The sequence below is a fragment of the Pieris rapae genome, chromosome 19 (assembly GCF_905147795.1).
Source record: "Pieris rapae chromosome 19, ilPieRapa1.1, whole genome shotgun sequence".
NCBI classification, from domain to species: domain Eukaryota; kingdom Metazoa; phylum Arthropoda; class Insecta; order Lepidoptera; family Pieridae; genus Pieris; species Pieris rapae.
The window spans coordinates 4,849,058-4,865,864 of NC_059527.1; the positions used below are offsets into that span (position 1 = coordinate 4,849,058).

The 16,807-nt window shown below is 31.0% G+C and overlaps 1 protein-coding gene across 8 annotated transcripts in view; it reads left to right on the forward strand.

Moving 5' to 3' along the window:
- The window catches only part of LOC111001624, a 76,986-nt gene that overhangs the window by 46,061 nt on the left and 14,118 nt on the right, over positions 1-16,807 (forward strand). For 6 of the 8 annotated variants that reach the window (XM_045632385.1, XM_045632386.1, XM_045632384.1 and 3 more), the window contains exons 3-8: positions 6,549-6,705; positions 8,689-8,920; positions 11,578-11,673; positions 15,453-15,705; positions 16,379-16,565; positions 16,638-16,794. In XM_045632385.1, coding sequence (XP_045488341.1) covers positions 6,549-6,705; positions 8,689-8,920; positions 11,578-11,673; positions 15,453-15,705; positions 16,379-16,565; positions 16,638-16,794 — 1,082 coding nt within the window. Of the gene's footprint in view, positions 1-6,548; positions 6,706-8,688; positions 8,921-11,577; positions 11,674-13,322; positions 13,584-15,452; positions 15,706-16,378; positions 16,566-16,637; positions 16,795-16,807 lie in introns of those variants that run through there. The other 2 variants (XM_022271567.2, XM_022271569.2) reach the window with 2 other exon arrangements.

Here is a 16,807-nt window from a genome sequence, read left to right on the forward strand (position 1 = left end):
CTTCCAGCGCTAATTGCTAGGTTTTAGCTAAATATTTTTTATCCTTGCTGCAGATCCCTAGCTTCTGCTACTAACTGACTAGGTAGGGATGGCTTCAACCAACAGGCTGATTTGTTTCATTAAAAAATAGTAATAATTTTATTTTATCTTCCAATTTCTCAAAATAGGCTTTGATCGACAAAGTATATCTCCAAATTAAACATTTAGTGTTTACAGTGATTACATTAAAATACAGTAACAAATCTTAGTCATTATATTACATAATTAACTTTCGCATTTCACCGGTTTCAGTTTCCCCCTTTTTAATTAACATAATGTATTGAGTCATGTATTTAAAAATCCTTATAGATAAGTATATTCAGTGTCGTGACACGATTTATGATAATTTAAGTAACACTCACTGTCAAAAGCGTACAATAAAATTAATTAAAAAAGGTACTCCGAGTTCAGACTTTGGGAAAACGTTTAATAAGGTTGAATATTTTAGTTATTCAATATTTTTGTTTATTAATGTGATTGCTTAAGCTTTTCTCGGTATCTTTTAAAAGCACTTTTTTGTTAAATCATGGAGTTTTCGTTTTTGATGTCTTCTATAAAATTGTAGTACACTCTTCGAATCGAATTAAGATTGGTCTGTTTTACATCTCGAGTAACAATATAGTAATTTACAGAAATAACGTAGGGTTATGATTAGAAAATAATTTCTCAAATCAGAACAGTACTTGCCAAATAATATACATATAAGTAATAATTTGAATTGAAAACTGTCGAATTTCTATCTTTTTCAAGTCGTTTGAAATATTTAATGTATCTACAGTACTTGTATCTTTCTAATAAATTGTATTAACGATGCGATGAATAGAGACAAAAATTCTGAAGTGGGAATGAAAGCTTTAGAGAATTAGTAGGTAAGCCTCTCTTATAGTCAAAAAATAAATCCTAAGCCTAATAATATGGGAAACCAGTTAAGACTTAAGATGTCATTAAAATGCATGACAATCCTAGTAAATGGTAGTCAGTAAAATAGCACTATAATATAATTTTACTGTCTTAAACAGAACAATTATTTTCTTGCCGGGTATCGAAGGCTGGACCTAAAGAATGACCGCAACCATAGCTTACAGTAATCATAGTAACCTACTATTTTATTGCTGTACCTAAAAAGCGACCTATTTCTCGCCAGCATGCCCTTTATAAAGGTCGCAAGTGTCCATGAAATCTTGAACCTGCAGAATTTATCACGTGAAGGTAACCGATTAAGTATGAAGAATAATTATTCGACCGGAAATATGACCATGCATACTTCCGTATAGAAGTGCATTTTACAAGATATCATATAATTTTTAAGGTAACAGTAATATCTCAATATCACAAGATAATACAGTTAAACTTATGATTTAATTTTTTTGGCGCGTTAGAGAAAAATGTTGAGAGTAAATTTTTACGATGCGCGCGCACACTGCCAAAAAAACCGACATCCTGAAGTTTGCTACGCTCAACATTTTATTATGATATTTTTTTACGCCAAAGAAGTACAACTTCTAACGCGTACACGTATTTTTTAAAGGACTTTTTTAAAACATTAAGATAACAATCAAATATAAAGTATTTCCAATATTCTTAACATACATAGTAATAAGTAAGTAATAAAAATAAATATAAAATCAAAACTAAAATTGAATTTTGATCTACATAAATTTAGTTATTAATGATATATATATTCTACACGCAACAATCTCCGTAGAAATTTTAATATTCGTACCAATGACCGGTACCATGAAACATTATAAACGATACATTCTGTCGCAAAAAATATCGTGGTACGAGGCAGCGACCTCCATCCGGCACTCACGGCCAAATTAGCTTGATATCTCACGGGCAATCCATTGTTCGTGGAACGTTGCAAAAACTGTCTGCAATTTTACTAAGAGGCTATTTCATTATATTTATTCACCTGAATTTCACATTGTCTTTAAATCGTCCCGTCTTATGTACTAGACTTTATTGGTACACTGTTTTAATCACAGATTCTAATAACGTCATCATTTATTATTAATGGAAATATTTTGTACAGAAATAGTAATAATTAAGCCTAATTTATTCCTTGAAACATCATCCATCTTTACAAATACATAGATACACGATTTTACAAAGACCTCTTATACAGTATAGCCCTGCTTTAACCTTCTCTTCTCTAAGTAATCTTGAGCATTTTTCTCCCAACCTTTTAACCAACTTCTTTAAGCTCGTCAGACAACCGTGCAAGTTGGTGACCTCTCTATCTTTTACCTGGCCAAGCGTACTTATTTGCGTACTACAAAAACACTTTCTATTAAACGTGGAATTTAGTAGACATATTTATTCCAGCTTATTTTTAATATATGTATTTATTTTTAAGTGTGTTCTTTCAAAATTTATAAACGTTATCAAAATCCGATATATTTTCAACGTTTCTGAATGACAAATTCAATACGTTAACTCTAATCGTAGGGTTAGGCTTAATTAGATGTATCATCATTGAGTGTCTTAACATCAGGTGACAGTCCTGCTCCCTGTTCTATAAAAAAAGTTTGATATCAAACTTATCAAAATTAACAATGGCTTCTTTGACCGGACACAGTAGACGAAGCATGTCGGAACGTCAGGCTTAAAAAATCAAACAATGGCGAAATGCCAACAATTTTCCTTAATACTGATCTGTCCTCATTCAGTAAAATGGAATAATGTACATCATAGATACGTGTTCAAGATATTGATAAAGTGTAGATATAGTATAAAATAAATTATTTTATTATATTTATAGATATCCCCTAACATGGTTATAATATGTAATACTCTTACTGAAATACTCTTTAAAATTTAAAATAATAATATATTATTATTACATATTAATTAAATTAGTAGTTGCCTGGAAGAGATCGCTCGAAAGCTATGAGGCCGCCAGTTGCGCTCCTTTTCATTTAACTATGTCCAATTTGTATATTGTAATGTAACAAAGTGTTAATAAATAAATAAATTACAGGTTCGTTTGTAAAACACTAACTGCTACTTTATGCATTAGATGACAGCAATCTTAATTACTTTCCATTTAAATAATCCTTGACACGAACGGACATATTTGCATCATGCTATACACAATAATTACTAATTAACTACCTCAATTATATTTTAGAATTGAGGACACATTACTTACTCAATATTATAATTGTTCTAATCTTTTTTAAACTGTGCAATTGTGGTATTTACACGTTCATTTTAATATGTACAATAATATGTAACACGTGATATTAAAACGTTTTTCAATTGCTATTAATTATTAATATCACATTATTTGAAAATTTTTACAAAATAATCGCTAGAGAAAATTTAGCATTTTCAACAACATAAAATCATATTAACTCGAATAGTTTAAAGGAGTTTACACTCTATATATGTATAGCATTTTATTTACTTTAAGCCCATAGGCTAATAAAATGCTATACTATATTATTATTTATACCGGCTTAAAGTAAATAAAATTCAATTATTACCTTAAACGCTGTAATGCGTATGATTTTAATATTATCTACCCACCGTCTGCAGGGAATGCGATGCAGCGAGTCACCGTTTATACCACAGCTCTAAACTACATATGTTTCCTTTTCAAAGGCCATTTCAATAAACATCCGTAGAAATACAGGACATGTTTCACGTAGATAAAAGATATTATATCTAATGTTTTAGGCAAGCGATTTAAAGACATGTCTATGAAGCAAAACTCCTGTTAATTCTGTGATCCTAGTACTTTTAGATATCTTACGTAAAATTTTATTTTAATGTACAATAAATAATACATAACAATCAAATATAGTGCAAATATTACAAGTGTGTACTACAGGATATTCAATATCTTTATAAGTAAAATATTAGTAATATATTAGTAAATTATAAAAATAAAATAAAATACGTTTATTTTGGAACATAGGATCATCATGGTATCACTTATTCCACGTCATTAATTCGAACCTGTTGGCATCCCTACTCATATATATTAAACTATTTATTGAAATGACTTGTTATAAAAATTAGATTAGTTTAAAATATAAATTATTTCTTTAGGAACACAAATGTATTAAACTAGAAATCGTATATAGTTCTTTACACTGTTTTAGCGTAATTGTTATGTTGAAAATCGTGTTATATTCGGTCGTCGTGTTATATACGGTATCAGAAGTTCAGAATACTTCGTAATCTAACAATCTGTCCTTGTATCTCGAAATTTGAACACTTCCCTTGACCGCCACCTTCTTTTGACATTGATATCCAATTAGGTTTAACGCCAACGCAACTAACTAGCTTAACCAATAACGTGATTTGCAAGGCGCCAGAGTGTATAACTGCCACGACATGTTTTACACAAGTACATTGAACTAAGGAGACAACCTAATATAAAAAATTATTATTCTCAACTTCGCAGACGGAAAGTCCTACTGGTATCTACTTTTTGTAATTAATTATATAAATTTATTTTCGTAGTCAAGCTTGAAATTAAAGTAAGATGATGTTTAATTACAAATTTATTTTTGATGAATTGAATAAATACCTATACCTAATATTTTATAAAGGTATTTTCTGATATCTATATGTTGATTTATATATGTATTTTTGTCGCAGCGCACACATATTTATAGGTATTTTTTTTATGCGAGAGTTTATTTATAATGATAAAATATCGTCCCAGTTCTATATTAAATAGAATTTAAATTAGTTTAGGTTTTGAAGTCTAATTATTAAAAAGAACGAATCACGAACTCACGAATAAAAAGGCGATGGATACCGAAATAAACTAATGTCTGTGCAAAGAAACTTCAATAACATTAACATTTGGCAATTGACATCTGTCAAAACCATCATGTCGTCTGTGATATTGACGGCCTTTATTGGAGTGCCTAAGGAAATGATTCATCGTACTGGGCCAGTTTGAATTAACTAATAAAAACAATGGAGGGGCTTTAGTGAGTCAGAATTACGTCACTATTTTCCTAACTCGTCTCACTGTCCGCTTATTGTAGGAATATTGACCTATGCTATATTCAAACAAATTTCAGGCTGTTAGCATTTCCTTGCTAAATGACCATTGTGAATTAAGAATCGCTAATGTTCGATGATTTTATTGTGTATTTCTTAATATTCCATTTCAGGATAAAATAAATATGAATATCTGTTCGTATTGTAATATATACTACTAAATACTTAAAGATACAAACAAAGAATAAAAATATAGTTAAGTATATATATAGTTTTGCACACAACTTTGTTGAACGTGGTTCATGTTTATTTCTTGTAATCAATTTAAAGTTAGGTTTGCGAAGTGATGTATCAGGTTAACTCAAACTCCAACTCAAAATAACTTTATTCATATTAGTAATCAAGTTCACTTATGAACGTATCAGATAATATGATGTTAAATTGAGTCTTAATTTACATTTACTACCAGTTCGCAAGTCAAGGAAATTAAAAGTTTTTTTTTTAATTTAATCTATTTTATTATATACGTACAAGGTTTTAAGCTATTTGTTTATATATTTGTGACATTCAATTTGTGCTATTTGTCTTTTTTATAATTATAATATTGTAGGCATTTAAAATGATTCAAATCACCCATTGTGTAAACATGTTTGTGTTCCATTTTCCTGCTCTGTGGATGAGCCCGGTTTCCTTATAGAGCTAGCAGCCAACTGGTCCACCCACGTCCCGTTTTCTAAAGGGACACTCGCCTTATACGACACAATAATTCTTAGTCTTACATTTATAATGTTTTGCTTCTTCATTTGCAAAATCCTTTAAGTCGTTGAAATTACCGACAGAGATTTCATTAAAGATTCCAAAGAGACATCTTAAAATGGAAATCTCGAGTTGAAAATTATATTATTCAATGTCCAATCATCGTGTTAAGCGAATAAAACAAGGATATATTCGTAAAGTTATTATTATAAAATACTTGATATAATATTAATTATTTGCTTTTTGTTATAGCAAGATGATTCTTCTTTTCTTAGAAATGAGATAAAATCTCAAAACGCTTAGTTGTGTTCAATACTATACTATAAACAACGTATTAAGTCAATTAAAAATTTCACATACAAACAACAAAATTACAATTGTTTTACATTATTCAAGGGAACTAATCCAAACAACAAACTCCAAAATGTACTCCATTTGTACCAATGTTAAAAGCGATCATAATAACTAATGATTAGTAAGTGACGGACTAGTAACGTAGGAACAGATAAGAAAAACAGCTGAAATTACTATTGCTATACGTAATGTCGAGCAGAAATGTATTATATTAACATAATTTTGCTCTTTGCTTACATTTGACCTGCTATTTTTAATGCTTCCTTTACTGCTTTAGAACTCGCAAGCTATTTTTTGCTTCACATGCGTCTTTCAAGGTATATATCATACAAAAAGCTTACAAAATATCAAACTGTATGATGTTGCTCTAAAAGCGATATGGCTATGCTTCATGTGAATATTGTTCTAACAGTGCCGTTCCGATGTTTCAGGGCCACCGCCACGGTTGGGGCTGAAGGCGAGCAGCCCCAGCGTAGCAGACGAAGACTGCAATAGCAACCCCAGTCTCGCCGGCAGTCAACACTCCACACACGATGACCTCGACGCACACTGCGATAACTCTGGATATCTGTGGTTTCTCGACTACAAGTACGTATTTATTTATTAACACTTCGATGCATTACATAAAAGAAAATAAAACATAATGTAATGAAAAGCATCGCTTGCGAGTGATTTCTTCCAGACAACCACTGTGAGTAAAGAAAAAAAACATGGGTTAAATTATACATTTAAGGTAGGCAAGAAGTGCAAAAATACCTATTACAAATACAAGAAGGAAAAAAATACTTAACAGAAACAAAAAAAAAACAAAAAGTAAAAAGTGCACATAAATCATGATAATCTAATTCAAGATCAGTCTTACGTCAGTTATAATATGTAGTATTTAAAAATTATAGTAGTGTGATAATAGTAAAGCTCTTGTGTGTGAGTGTTTCTGTTCAACTTTTACGTACTATGGTCATCAATCTATCAGATTATATAGAACACATTATTAACTGTTAATGTGTAAGTTTTATAAAAACATACTAACAAAAGATCATAGCTGTTAAAGATTGATTAAGACGAAATTCGGAATTCGATTACCGTTAAAGATAAGAAATTAAGGTTGAACCGAACATAATATAAACTAGTTCGTAATGGCATCGAGAACCTAAAATAAATAAGTGCATTAAAGGCACACGGTTTTAGTTATTTTTACATAAATAAAATATGTATTATATGATTCTCTATTCACCGTTCTATGATTGTTACTTTGTACAGAGATCTTGCTATTCAATACAATTTTTTCAGGCCGCCATAGTTTGTCTATACATCCTACTAGAGTTAAAATCTTTAAATACAATCTTTAAATGCTATAAACGCGAGTTTTTTCACGTTATTAGTAACGTCGAGTTATACCAATAGATCGGATAAAATCTTAGTAGGTACTCGCGAAAACCATAGATACAAAGACTATAGACCTACTTCTCTAGTCCGTCCGACTATTAAACAACTAGACACAGAATTTAGAAAGTGTGGGCGTTTCTAGGTGTCAAGTTATTGTTTACTTAGAGGTGTGAATAATGAAACATAACAATGGGCTTAAAATTTTATTACATTCTTATTTATTTAGCACATTTAATTTCAATGAATAATTTTGCGTAAGGGTTTATATACATTTACCATCCATATCATTATCATAAAATTTAAGAGCTGGTCTCTTGTCTGAGGAACCGCACTGGTTCTGCGTCAGTGTTCAACTCCTGGTACGTCACGACCTCAGCTTTTCCCTTAATCTGATCTATGTAAGCAAATCTTGGTCTTCCTCGTCCTCTCCTACCTTCTATCTTCCGCTCCGTCGTGTCGCACCAGGTGTCCAATCATCTTCCCCCTTTGGGTTTCAATACTCAGCAGATTTCGTTTTTCTCGGACCACACCCAGCATCTCTTCCATAACAATATTAAAAGTATGAATTTTCAAGAAGCCTTAACTAGTATTTAAGGGAATAGCACATTAGAACCAACAGAACAGAAACCTTTTAGGTCAAGGTCCCAGATTTCTGTGTCTGTGTCTGAAATATGCCGTTTCGTTCGGTCAAAGGCATGCCGATATCCTCACGATGTTTTCCATCACCAAGTCTGTGTTATATGTGCACTTTTAACTACAATAGACAGAAAGCCGGGGTTGAACCTACCAATGCATGAATAGCTTACGCTGAAGCAACTAAGACAAACTGATCAAAAAAAGGTTTAAAAGAGTCTGATAAGTGTTATAGGTAAATTTAGTTTTTATGTAGTAGTTATTCATACCAGGCAAATAATCAAATCAAACTTTACTGTACGGGAAGGTTGAATAAATTATTTGAATAAGATTTACCTATATATGCCATTTGTATTCCTGAAATTAAAAAAAATTGTATTTTTGGCTGTTTGTTCCTCCTATTCAGTTGCTTAGTTAATGTAAGCTATTATAACCCTTTTTTCCTCCTATTCAGTTGCTTAGTTAATGTATTCAGGTATTATAACCCTTCTAGTCGAATAGAAGAACCATATTTATCGAACGTGTGTTAACATATATATTTCTACGTTTCAGTCCGATATTCCGAGACGGGTCATGCCATCACAACTCAGTTCTGTCCTCTGTGTCGGCGTCATACAAGGGTATAGGAGACCTCACCTCCCGATTCGAATTCACTTCCCGATATAACGACCTAGCACGAGATCTAGACGCGAACCTGGCTGAAGCAGACATCGAAAGTTTTAAGACCGAAGACATCCACGCCCTCTTGATGACTACGAACTTGCCTGATGATAGAACTAATAATGTAAGTTTATTAAATGCCGTGATTTACTCCAGATATTAACGATGTTAAACCTGAATAATTGTAAAGTATTTTAAAGTTATATTAAAAATCTGATAACACTAGTTTTCAATTTAACCGTGTTGGTTAAGGTATAAAAATTGAATTATAAATACGCGATATGTGCGTAAATAGGGAAAATTTGGTAAATTACGTTTATATAAAAACAATTATTTGCATTATAATAACAGTATATAAACCCTCTGGCAATGAGTGTCCATGGGCGGCGGTATCACTTAACATCAAGTGAGCCTCCTGCCCGTTTGCCCCCTGTTCTATATAAAAAAAAAAAAATTTGTTCTCTAGTTCCATTAATTATTTATAATTATTTCTTTATTATACGGCTTTAATATATTATTGAATTTTCCAGCCTTAAAACGTTTAACAACATACTATGCTGGTAAATCATATTTGTCCTTTCTTAAAACCATTATTATTAAAGATTATAATAAAGTTAAATAATAGTAGTTTTTACCATAATTTAAAACACTTCCCCAGCTGGCAATTTAATTACACTAAATACTTCCGTTCTTGTGATAGGTAAAAAGAAAATATCTATTTTATCATCAAAGCATAATATAGGCAGGTCTAAATAGCTCCTAACTAATATGGTCAAGTGTGGAAATATTACGCATACCTTTTCTTAGGTACGGTATTTTCACATTTTCACTTCAAATATATAACATTCCTTTAGCAATATACATATTCTTATACGATCGCACTGTTTTATACAATTTAGCATTATGTAGTTTGTTAAAATGTTAATAAAAAAAAACAAAAGTTAAAACAAAAACAAAATCATACATCTAGTATTTTCGAACTTCGACATTCTTCAAAAAAAGCGTACCAATTCTTTCGAAAAGCCATCAATTCACGAGCCTACTGCCATTGTGTCCATGGGCGGCGTTAACACTCCACACACATACTCGTACCTGTTTGCCTCCTATTCTTTAAATAAGTTGCTCAAATATGTTGTCTTTTATTTCGATATACCTAAATACTTTATTTCTTTACATATGTATTATACAAATCAATTTAGTAATGGAATTATAAGTAACAGACAGGCTAATATACACTTAAACACGTATTTATCTGTGTATTAAAAAACTCTTTTAAATATAAAAATAAATTATTTGCACTAAGTATAAAAAGTTAATAATACGCTATTTCTAAACAGATAATAATATTTTTTCTGGCTGACACTTTCTATAGATGTCAATGTACTGTAACTGTGCAATAAGATTATGTATTGATTATTTATCAAGTTTATATATATGGCTTTATTGCAAGTGAAAGTACTTCAATAAATATATATCTAAGTCTCGTATATATTTATTTTGAATTAAAATCTAAATAAGTGTTTCATCGTTCCTGGGGATTAAAAACGTCTTTATGTAACTAACTCTGTCAACTGTCAATACCAAATTGATAGTTATTTACTTGAACTGAATTGATATTTTTATCTAACGTTAAGTTAAGATTGTTAAAACGTAACATTTTAAACAAAAGTTTTCATTCAACGCCAATATTTACATTGTTTAGAGAACTGTTTATCTCAAGTTCTTCTCTTAATGAATTCATATTACTTAAATAAGTTTTAATAAATGTTTAGTACTTGCATAAACTAAAGACATTATTTTAACTTTAATTATTTCTTCCAAAAATGGATATAAATAACATGAAATATACTTGACAGTTCTCCAACAGCTTACAACATTGGTGCGTACTCCATATAAGGATAATGCTGGTGAAGGTTACCCGAATTTACATAATGTTATCCGAACATAATTTTATACACAGGATAATAAATGTCTTATAGTAATTAGCTAATAAAAATATGGAAACCGAGTGTTCCACGACCTTCAAAGTTGCAGGGGAAGAAACATCTGTCTGCATTGATGTTTTATTAAGTGGTGATCAGCCTGTGTCTGACATCGTCAATACTTGGGTTAAGTACGACTTCCCTCTGACTTTTTAAGCACTCGACTCTAAATCTTACTCTAAGACGAGCCGGTTTCCTCACGATGTTTTCCTTCATAAACACTGCATAATAAACATATAAAAATCACATTGTTGCATACTAACTACTAAAAATCATACCAATATAGTACTTGTTTCGTAATACATATAGACACACAGTGTAATCAAAGATTCCATAAGAACTATTTATTTTATAAAAATAAGAAGGCTAACGATAAACATTGCGCGAATATCGTATTTTATAACGCTCATGTAACTAAACGCAATTAAGTATTTGTTATAAGATTCCTCGTATTTGTATTGAAAAATAAAAATGGCGGAAAATTTTAGAAATATACTAAATCGGACATCGATAGTTTATGAAGATCTGCACGTTATAAATAAGGAATTTATTTTAATGCATTATTGATATTTTACTTTTAGTCTATAAATACGTTAAAATGCTTATATCGTGATCTCTGTGAATATTTTATTAAAATTCATTTTAATCTTTGGAAATAAGAATAAAAACATATTCAGTATTAAAAAAAATTAAACACATGTACGAAAAACAAATTATTCATTAATACTTGATAAAATTTTCTATAATTTCTGTATTTGCACTTCTAGAATGTTTGGTTTTATAATCTTATATATTGCAGAGTAACCCTCACGGAGAAATGTTTGCGAGCATCTCAAGCTCGCTGATGGACAAATTTCGTTTCGACAGTTCCATCAGTGTCCACAGTAGTTGTCAGGTTCGCCTTACCTCTTCAGTGTTTTATTTTTCCCACTAACACATCAAGCACCATCTCATAACACGTGTCAGCTTTATTCGTTGTTAATAACGCCATCTAGCTTACTTTGCTATCATTCCTCACTAATTACTCGCTTCGTCGAGGGCCAACAGATGTCGCTATACACGTTTTTTAAGTCTGAACCGACTGTAAAACGCCTGAAAGTGTTCACACATTACTACTTCGGGGTTCGGACTTCCTCTGTGACCCGACTTGAGTGAAGGTTCAAATAATTATTTCGATAAAATAGTCTCTAGTAATGTAGTACGAGTTATCAATTAACTATGAAAGTTCTGTACGGTTTTATCTTCAGATTTGTTGTATTAATCTTATCGATTTAATTATCGTGTCCCAAATATTACGATTAATAGCGGTAGTTGATGAAACAAACCAATACTAGTATGGCTAGAAGGGGGACATTTTAAAGCTTTATTTTTTTTTAAATAAGCCCATTATAATTAAAATTACTAATCCGATGAAATGTTATTTCACGAAATTAGAAATACATATTATGACCAGTAAAATTCTATATTTAATATTTTAATTTCCCATATGAGCAAGTTGTAAAGAAAACTACGGTCGCACGAATGTGAAAAACGTTTATATTACATACAAACAAAATATCTCAAGTCTCGACTCTATTTGAAGATTATGTCACTTCTCACTACAGCGTATTTATTATTAGACCAGTCTCATGAGGAGTCATAGCTCACATGTAAGAAAGTCGATGTACTTGGCTCGCATCAACAAAAAGACTTCCTATCTGGCCCCATAGTCCCACGGGATGTTAACGACTGTTAAAATAATCATTAATGTGTGCGTGAACATTGCGTCAAGCATACACATTACACACTAAGCTTTACAGTTCACAGCTGCAATCATTCCCTCTTCATTGCATGTGTGAGTGTGCTATATTTGCTCTCCTGTGTTATCGTTACGTATGTGTGTGTTACCAATCAAGACAGACCATTGGCCATATATTCTCAAACGTAGGCAATAGATAGCGGAACGTAGCTAAAATTATTAAATCCTATTTTATCGTATTATTCCTACAACTAATATTCTTCTGTTTATTTTATCATATCAAATCATAAAAAATAACGTTTCTAATTTTTAAAAATTTGGAATGGTAAAATTTCCAAAAAAACGGCGACGAATATTTTTCACATGCAAACATAATTATGACTATTGATGACCTTACTTAAAACCTTATTAAACTTAGGATAAGTTTGATAGTGAATTACTAATGACTTTAGCGAAAATAGATAACAGGAAATGAAACACATGTGCGAAAAACATTTTCTTTAAGAGAGTTTTGTTTTACATCGAAATTAAATTTAAATAGTATTCTTAATTGAATTTCAAATTTTGAATCATACACTGTAAAATTCCAGCCGTAAATTCAGAAAAAAAATAGTAGATTTTATATAAGCAATTAGCAGTAAGTGCATTTATAAATAATAAAAGTGCAAACATAATTAGCATAAATACGATAAGAAATTGCTTTAGAGAACAGTCCGCATCGCCTTAGTTGAAATAGTTTAATTCGCTGCGCGTACGTTCGCGCGTCAACACTTTGAGAAGTGTAGGCTGTAGCTAATATTAAAATTAATATGCCCGCTGCCCCAGTATCGCCCTGGGTCTTCAGTAGTGCTACTGTGTATCATGTCTCTCATTAATTGTTTATTTTATGAGGTCAAAACGGGTACATCGCGAGACCTTTTAAACGATTGTGTTTGCGTCAGATAATTAAAGGTGAAAAAAGACATTTTATAAATTAGACAGTTAAAACTTTGTGTGTGTGTGAGTGCGACATCAATATGGGTGTGACGGATTTTGATTGGGACTCCTGTAATGGAGGGTACTATTCTGTAAGTTTAATTAGTTTAACTATTCAGTTACTACTAATCTTATAGATAAATATATATGTATAATAAAAAGGAAATCAGTATTAATATTACACTGTTTTAGTTGAACATTTGCTCATTCGTCTCTTTCTGACGAATTGTGATGACGCTTTTAATTCTTTTGATAAAGGCCTGATCGTCGAAATTGAAATAAGACTAAGTAACTAACATTAACTTGATGCAATTTGTATGTGTGTAAATGACAGAGGGCACTCTCATCCGTGAAAGGCCTACCCTCGTTTTTATCTTTAAAATTTTAGTACCCTTAAACTTAGTCAATTTTACATATTATATATATCAAATGTAGCCATAGACAACTGAACGGTGAGCTTTTTGCGCTTCAACGCAAGCTACAACATGTTAATCCGGGAAACCTGGACCACCGCATTGAATTGAGCAAGGGCTATGAAGGCGACTTTATTCCTAAATAATGTGACATAAAATATTATTTTAAAGTGAATAACCACAACGGCAACAAAAAAAATCAAAGTCCAATATTTTCTTGGTAAAACAAACCCCTAATGATTTTGTTTATCCTTTAACGACATATGTTTAATTGAAAGAACAATGGGTGTCATTTATTCCGTAACTATTTGATTTGTGACCTCATTTGTAACAGGAAAGAGAAATAAATTGATAACGCTCGCCCGCACAGTCATGTACTTGTGTCATACAATAAACTATACAGAATTCATTTGTATCCACTTCTTGCTGTAGTTCACAATAAAAGAGTTTTCACTGGAAACTTTTAAGAAAATAGCGTACCATTTCTTAAAAGGTGCCTTGCTTTGGCAAAGTGTCTATTTATCAATTAACAGCTAGTGCACCTACATCCCGTCATTGTTTTAAAATATATATATATATATTTAAGCACTGCGGAGTAAAGTTATTATTAATAAATACACCAAAAACTTTATTTAACTAAATTCTAAATGTAGACTTTGAAATCTTAGTCCTTTTGATATTGCTAATAGGATATTTTCTATATCTTGTTATTAATAATTTTGCAGTATAGCTATTATTAAAAAAATATTTACCGCATCTAAAATATTATTGATTTAATTTCCTATACATGAACTTTTACCTAACTAGAGCTAGCTAACGAAAACGTTAATTTCTATTTAAAATTTTACCTATCTTCTTTTGTAATTCGTAGGTATATTACAGTAGAACCGATTTACTTCCATCCCAATATAAACTTACATCTCCGTGTTTATGTTCTAGAAAATGCGTTTACTTTTATGCTTCCTGGAATAAATTCGAGCACGATGCATTCCGCTTAAAACTTACACAATTATATGCTTATGATCGCTCTTAAAACTGTCTTTATATTATAAATGTTAGCTGCATATTGTGAGAACAGCACATTCAAGCTATTTGCTTGAGCTTAAGGAAATAGTTAAATTAAGGTTAAAGCGGTGAATGATAATAATTTAAAGAGAAGGAATAAGGAGACAGAAGATGAAAAATTGTAGTTATAATAAAATTATAGACTTTTTACAATTGATCAAAGTAAAAAGTCAGAGTTGCATTTGCTGTTAATTTGTTCTCGTACTAAAATGTTTAATATCAATGTTACAAACAAAGAATTGATAATCAATAAATTGGCGTACTAGCCTTCTTATATCTAATCATTATTATCAAAGAATCCCACGACTCTCAATTCCTTTTATAATAAATAAACTATAATATATCATAGGTGGTGCGGCATCACGTAGAATATAATCCCAACACATCAAAAAACACACAATATATAGTCTATATTAAAGTCGTTATATAAAATAGGAAATAACATTTATAAAAACCGGTTTTTAACAATTCATTCATTTACAGGGAGAAGAATCCGTCGGTTCTATCAACACAATGTCAATATGCAAATCGGAATTACTATTTTCGCCGGTTAAAGAGGGTGCTCATGGTGTCCACTTCAGTGTTGACAGTCTAGACTGTGAATTACCAACAGAGCAGGATCTCATCCTAACGTGTCAAGCCAATAAGGATAACTATACTATAGCTTTTGAGGGAAGTCTCACCATCTACTCCGAGGACAGTGAGTGTGCTGAAACTGCCGTCAATCAAAAACATGGTAAGTAGAGATATTTATTACCAACCTTTAATTCGGATGAAACCTCTGCTAGTGTTCTATAAACTATATACTGAATGTTTTGTCATTATCAATTAAAATGAATAACTGAGACAAAATACTTTAAGTAAAACAAAGTTTATATAATAATAAGACAGTGTGGTCGGTAAGGTGACACTCGAATTTCAATAAAGACTAGAACAATTCTAAGAAACGCTCCATCTTTTCATACAGCTTATTACTTATTTAGATACTTTACTTTAACATTTAACATATCATGTTATGAAGTTTTGTAAGTTTTTGTGAGAAATAAATAAATATTATTATTATTACTTATCACCAGCTTCAATATTCAGACTCACACCTGAATTACTTTATTTTCCTTCGATGGATCGTATATTTTGTTATAATTTAAGCTCTATACTAAAAATAAATTCGCAATATGTTAGAAATATAATTAAAACTCTTATGTCTAACGTTACTTGTAAGACAAATTAAGATATGTTGCACAAATATGTTTCGTTAGTTTATAAGGAATTTACGCATTGGTAATATCATTTTAAATAAGTGGCATTGTTTTGTGTTGATATGATTATATAGATGATATAATTCATAGTGAATCATTAACCTTCCTAAAATTTGATAAGCTTCGTCTTACGTGAATCATTATTTGCAGACAAACTGGATAAAGATGATATGCGAATAATATTAGATAGTGATGAAAGAACGCGCAGGAATTTAGAATTATTAGAAAGATGTAAGAAACTAACAAATAAGCTAACGACGTCTATGGCTAGGAGCGACTTAGGTTTAACTACGTGGAGTAAGCTCAAAAAACAAACCAGTCAATTGCCCTTACAAAGGTTCGTATTGTTTTAATAATTATTAACAAATTTAACAAAGTATTTAATATATAACCACTGTTTTATGTTTAGGCATCCATCGGGTAATAACAATGAAAATTCAAACGAGTCAACAGATGCTACAAATGAAATGAACAATTCTGTAATAAAAAGTCAAAGTCTACCAAATCTATACAGGCGGAAACTTATGAGTAGCTCTATAAATTCGGCAGCCTTAAGCAATTCAACGGTAGGTGCTTGTG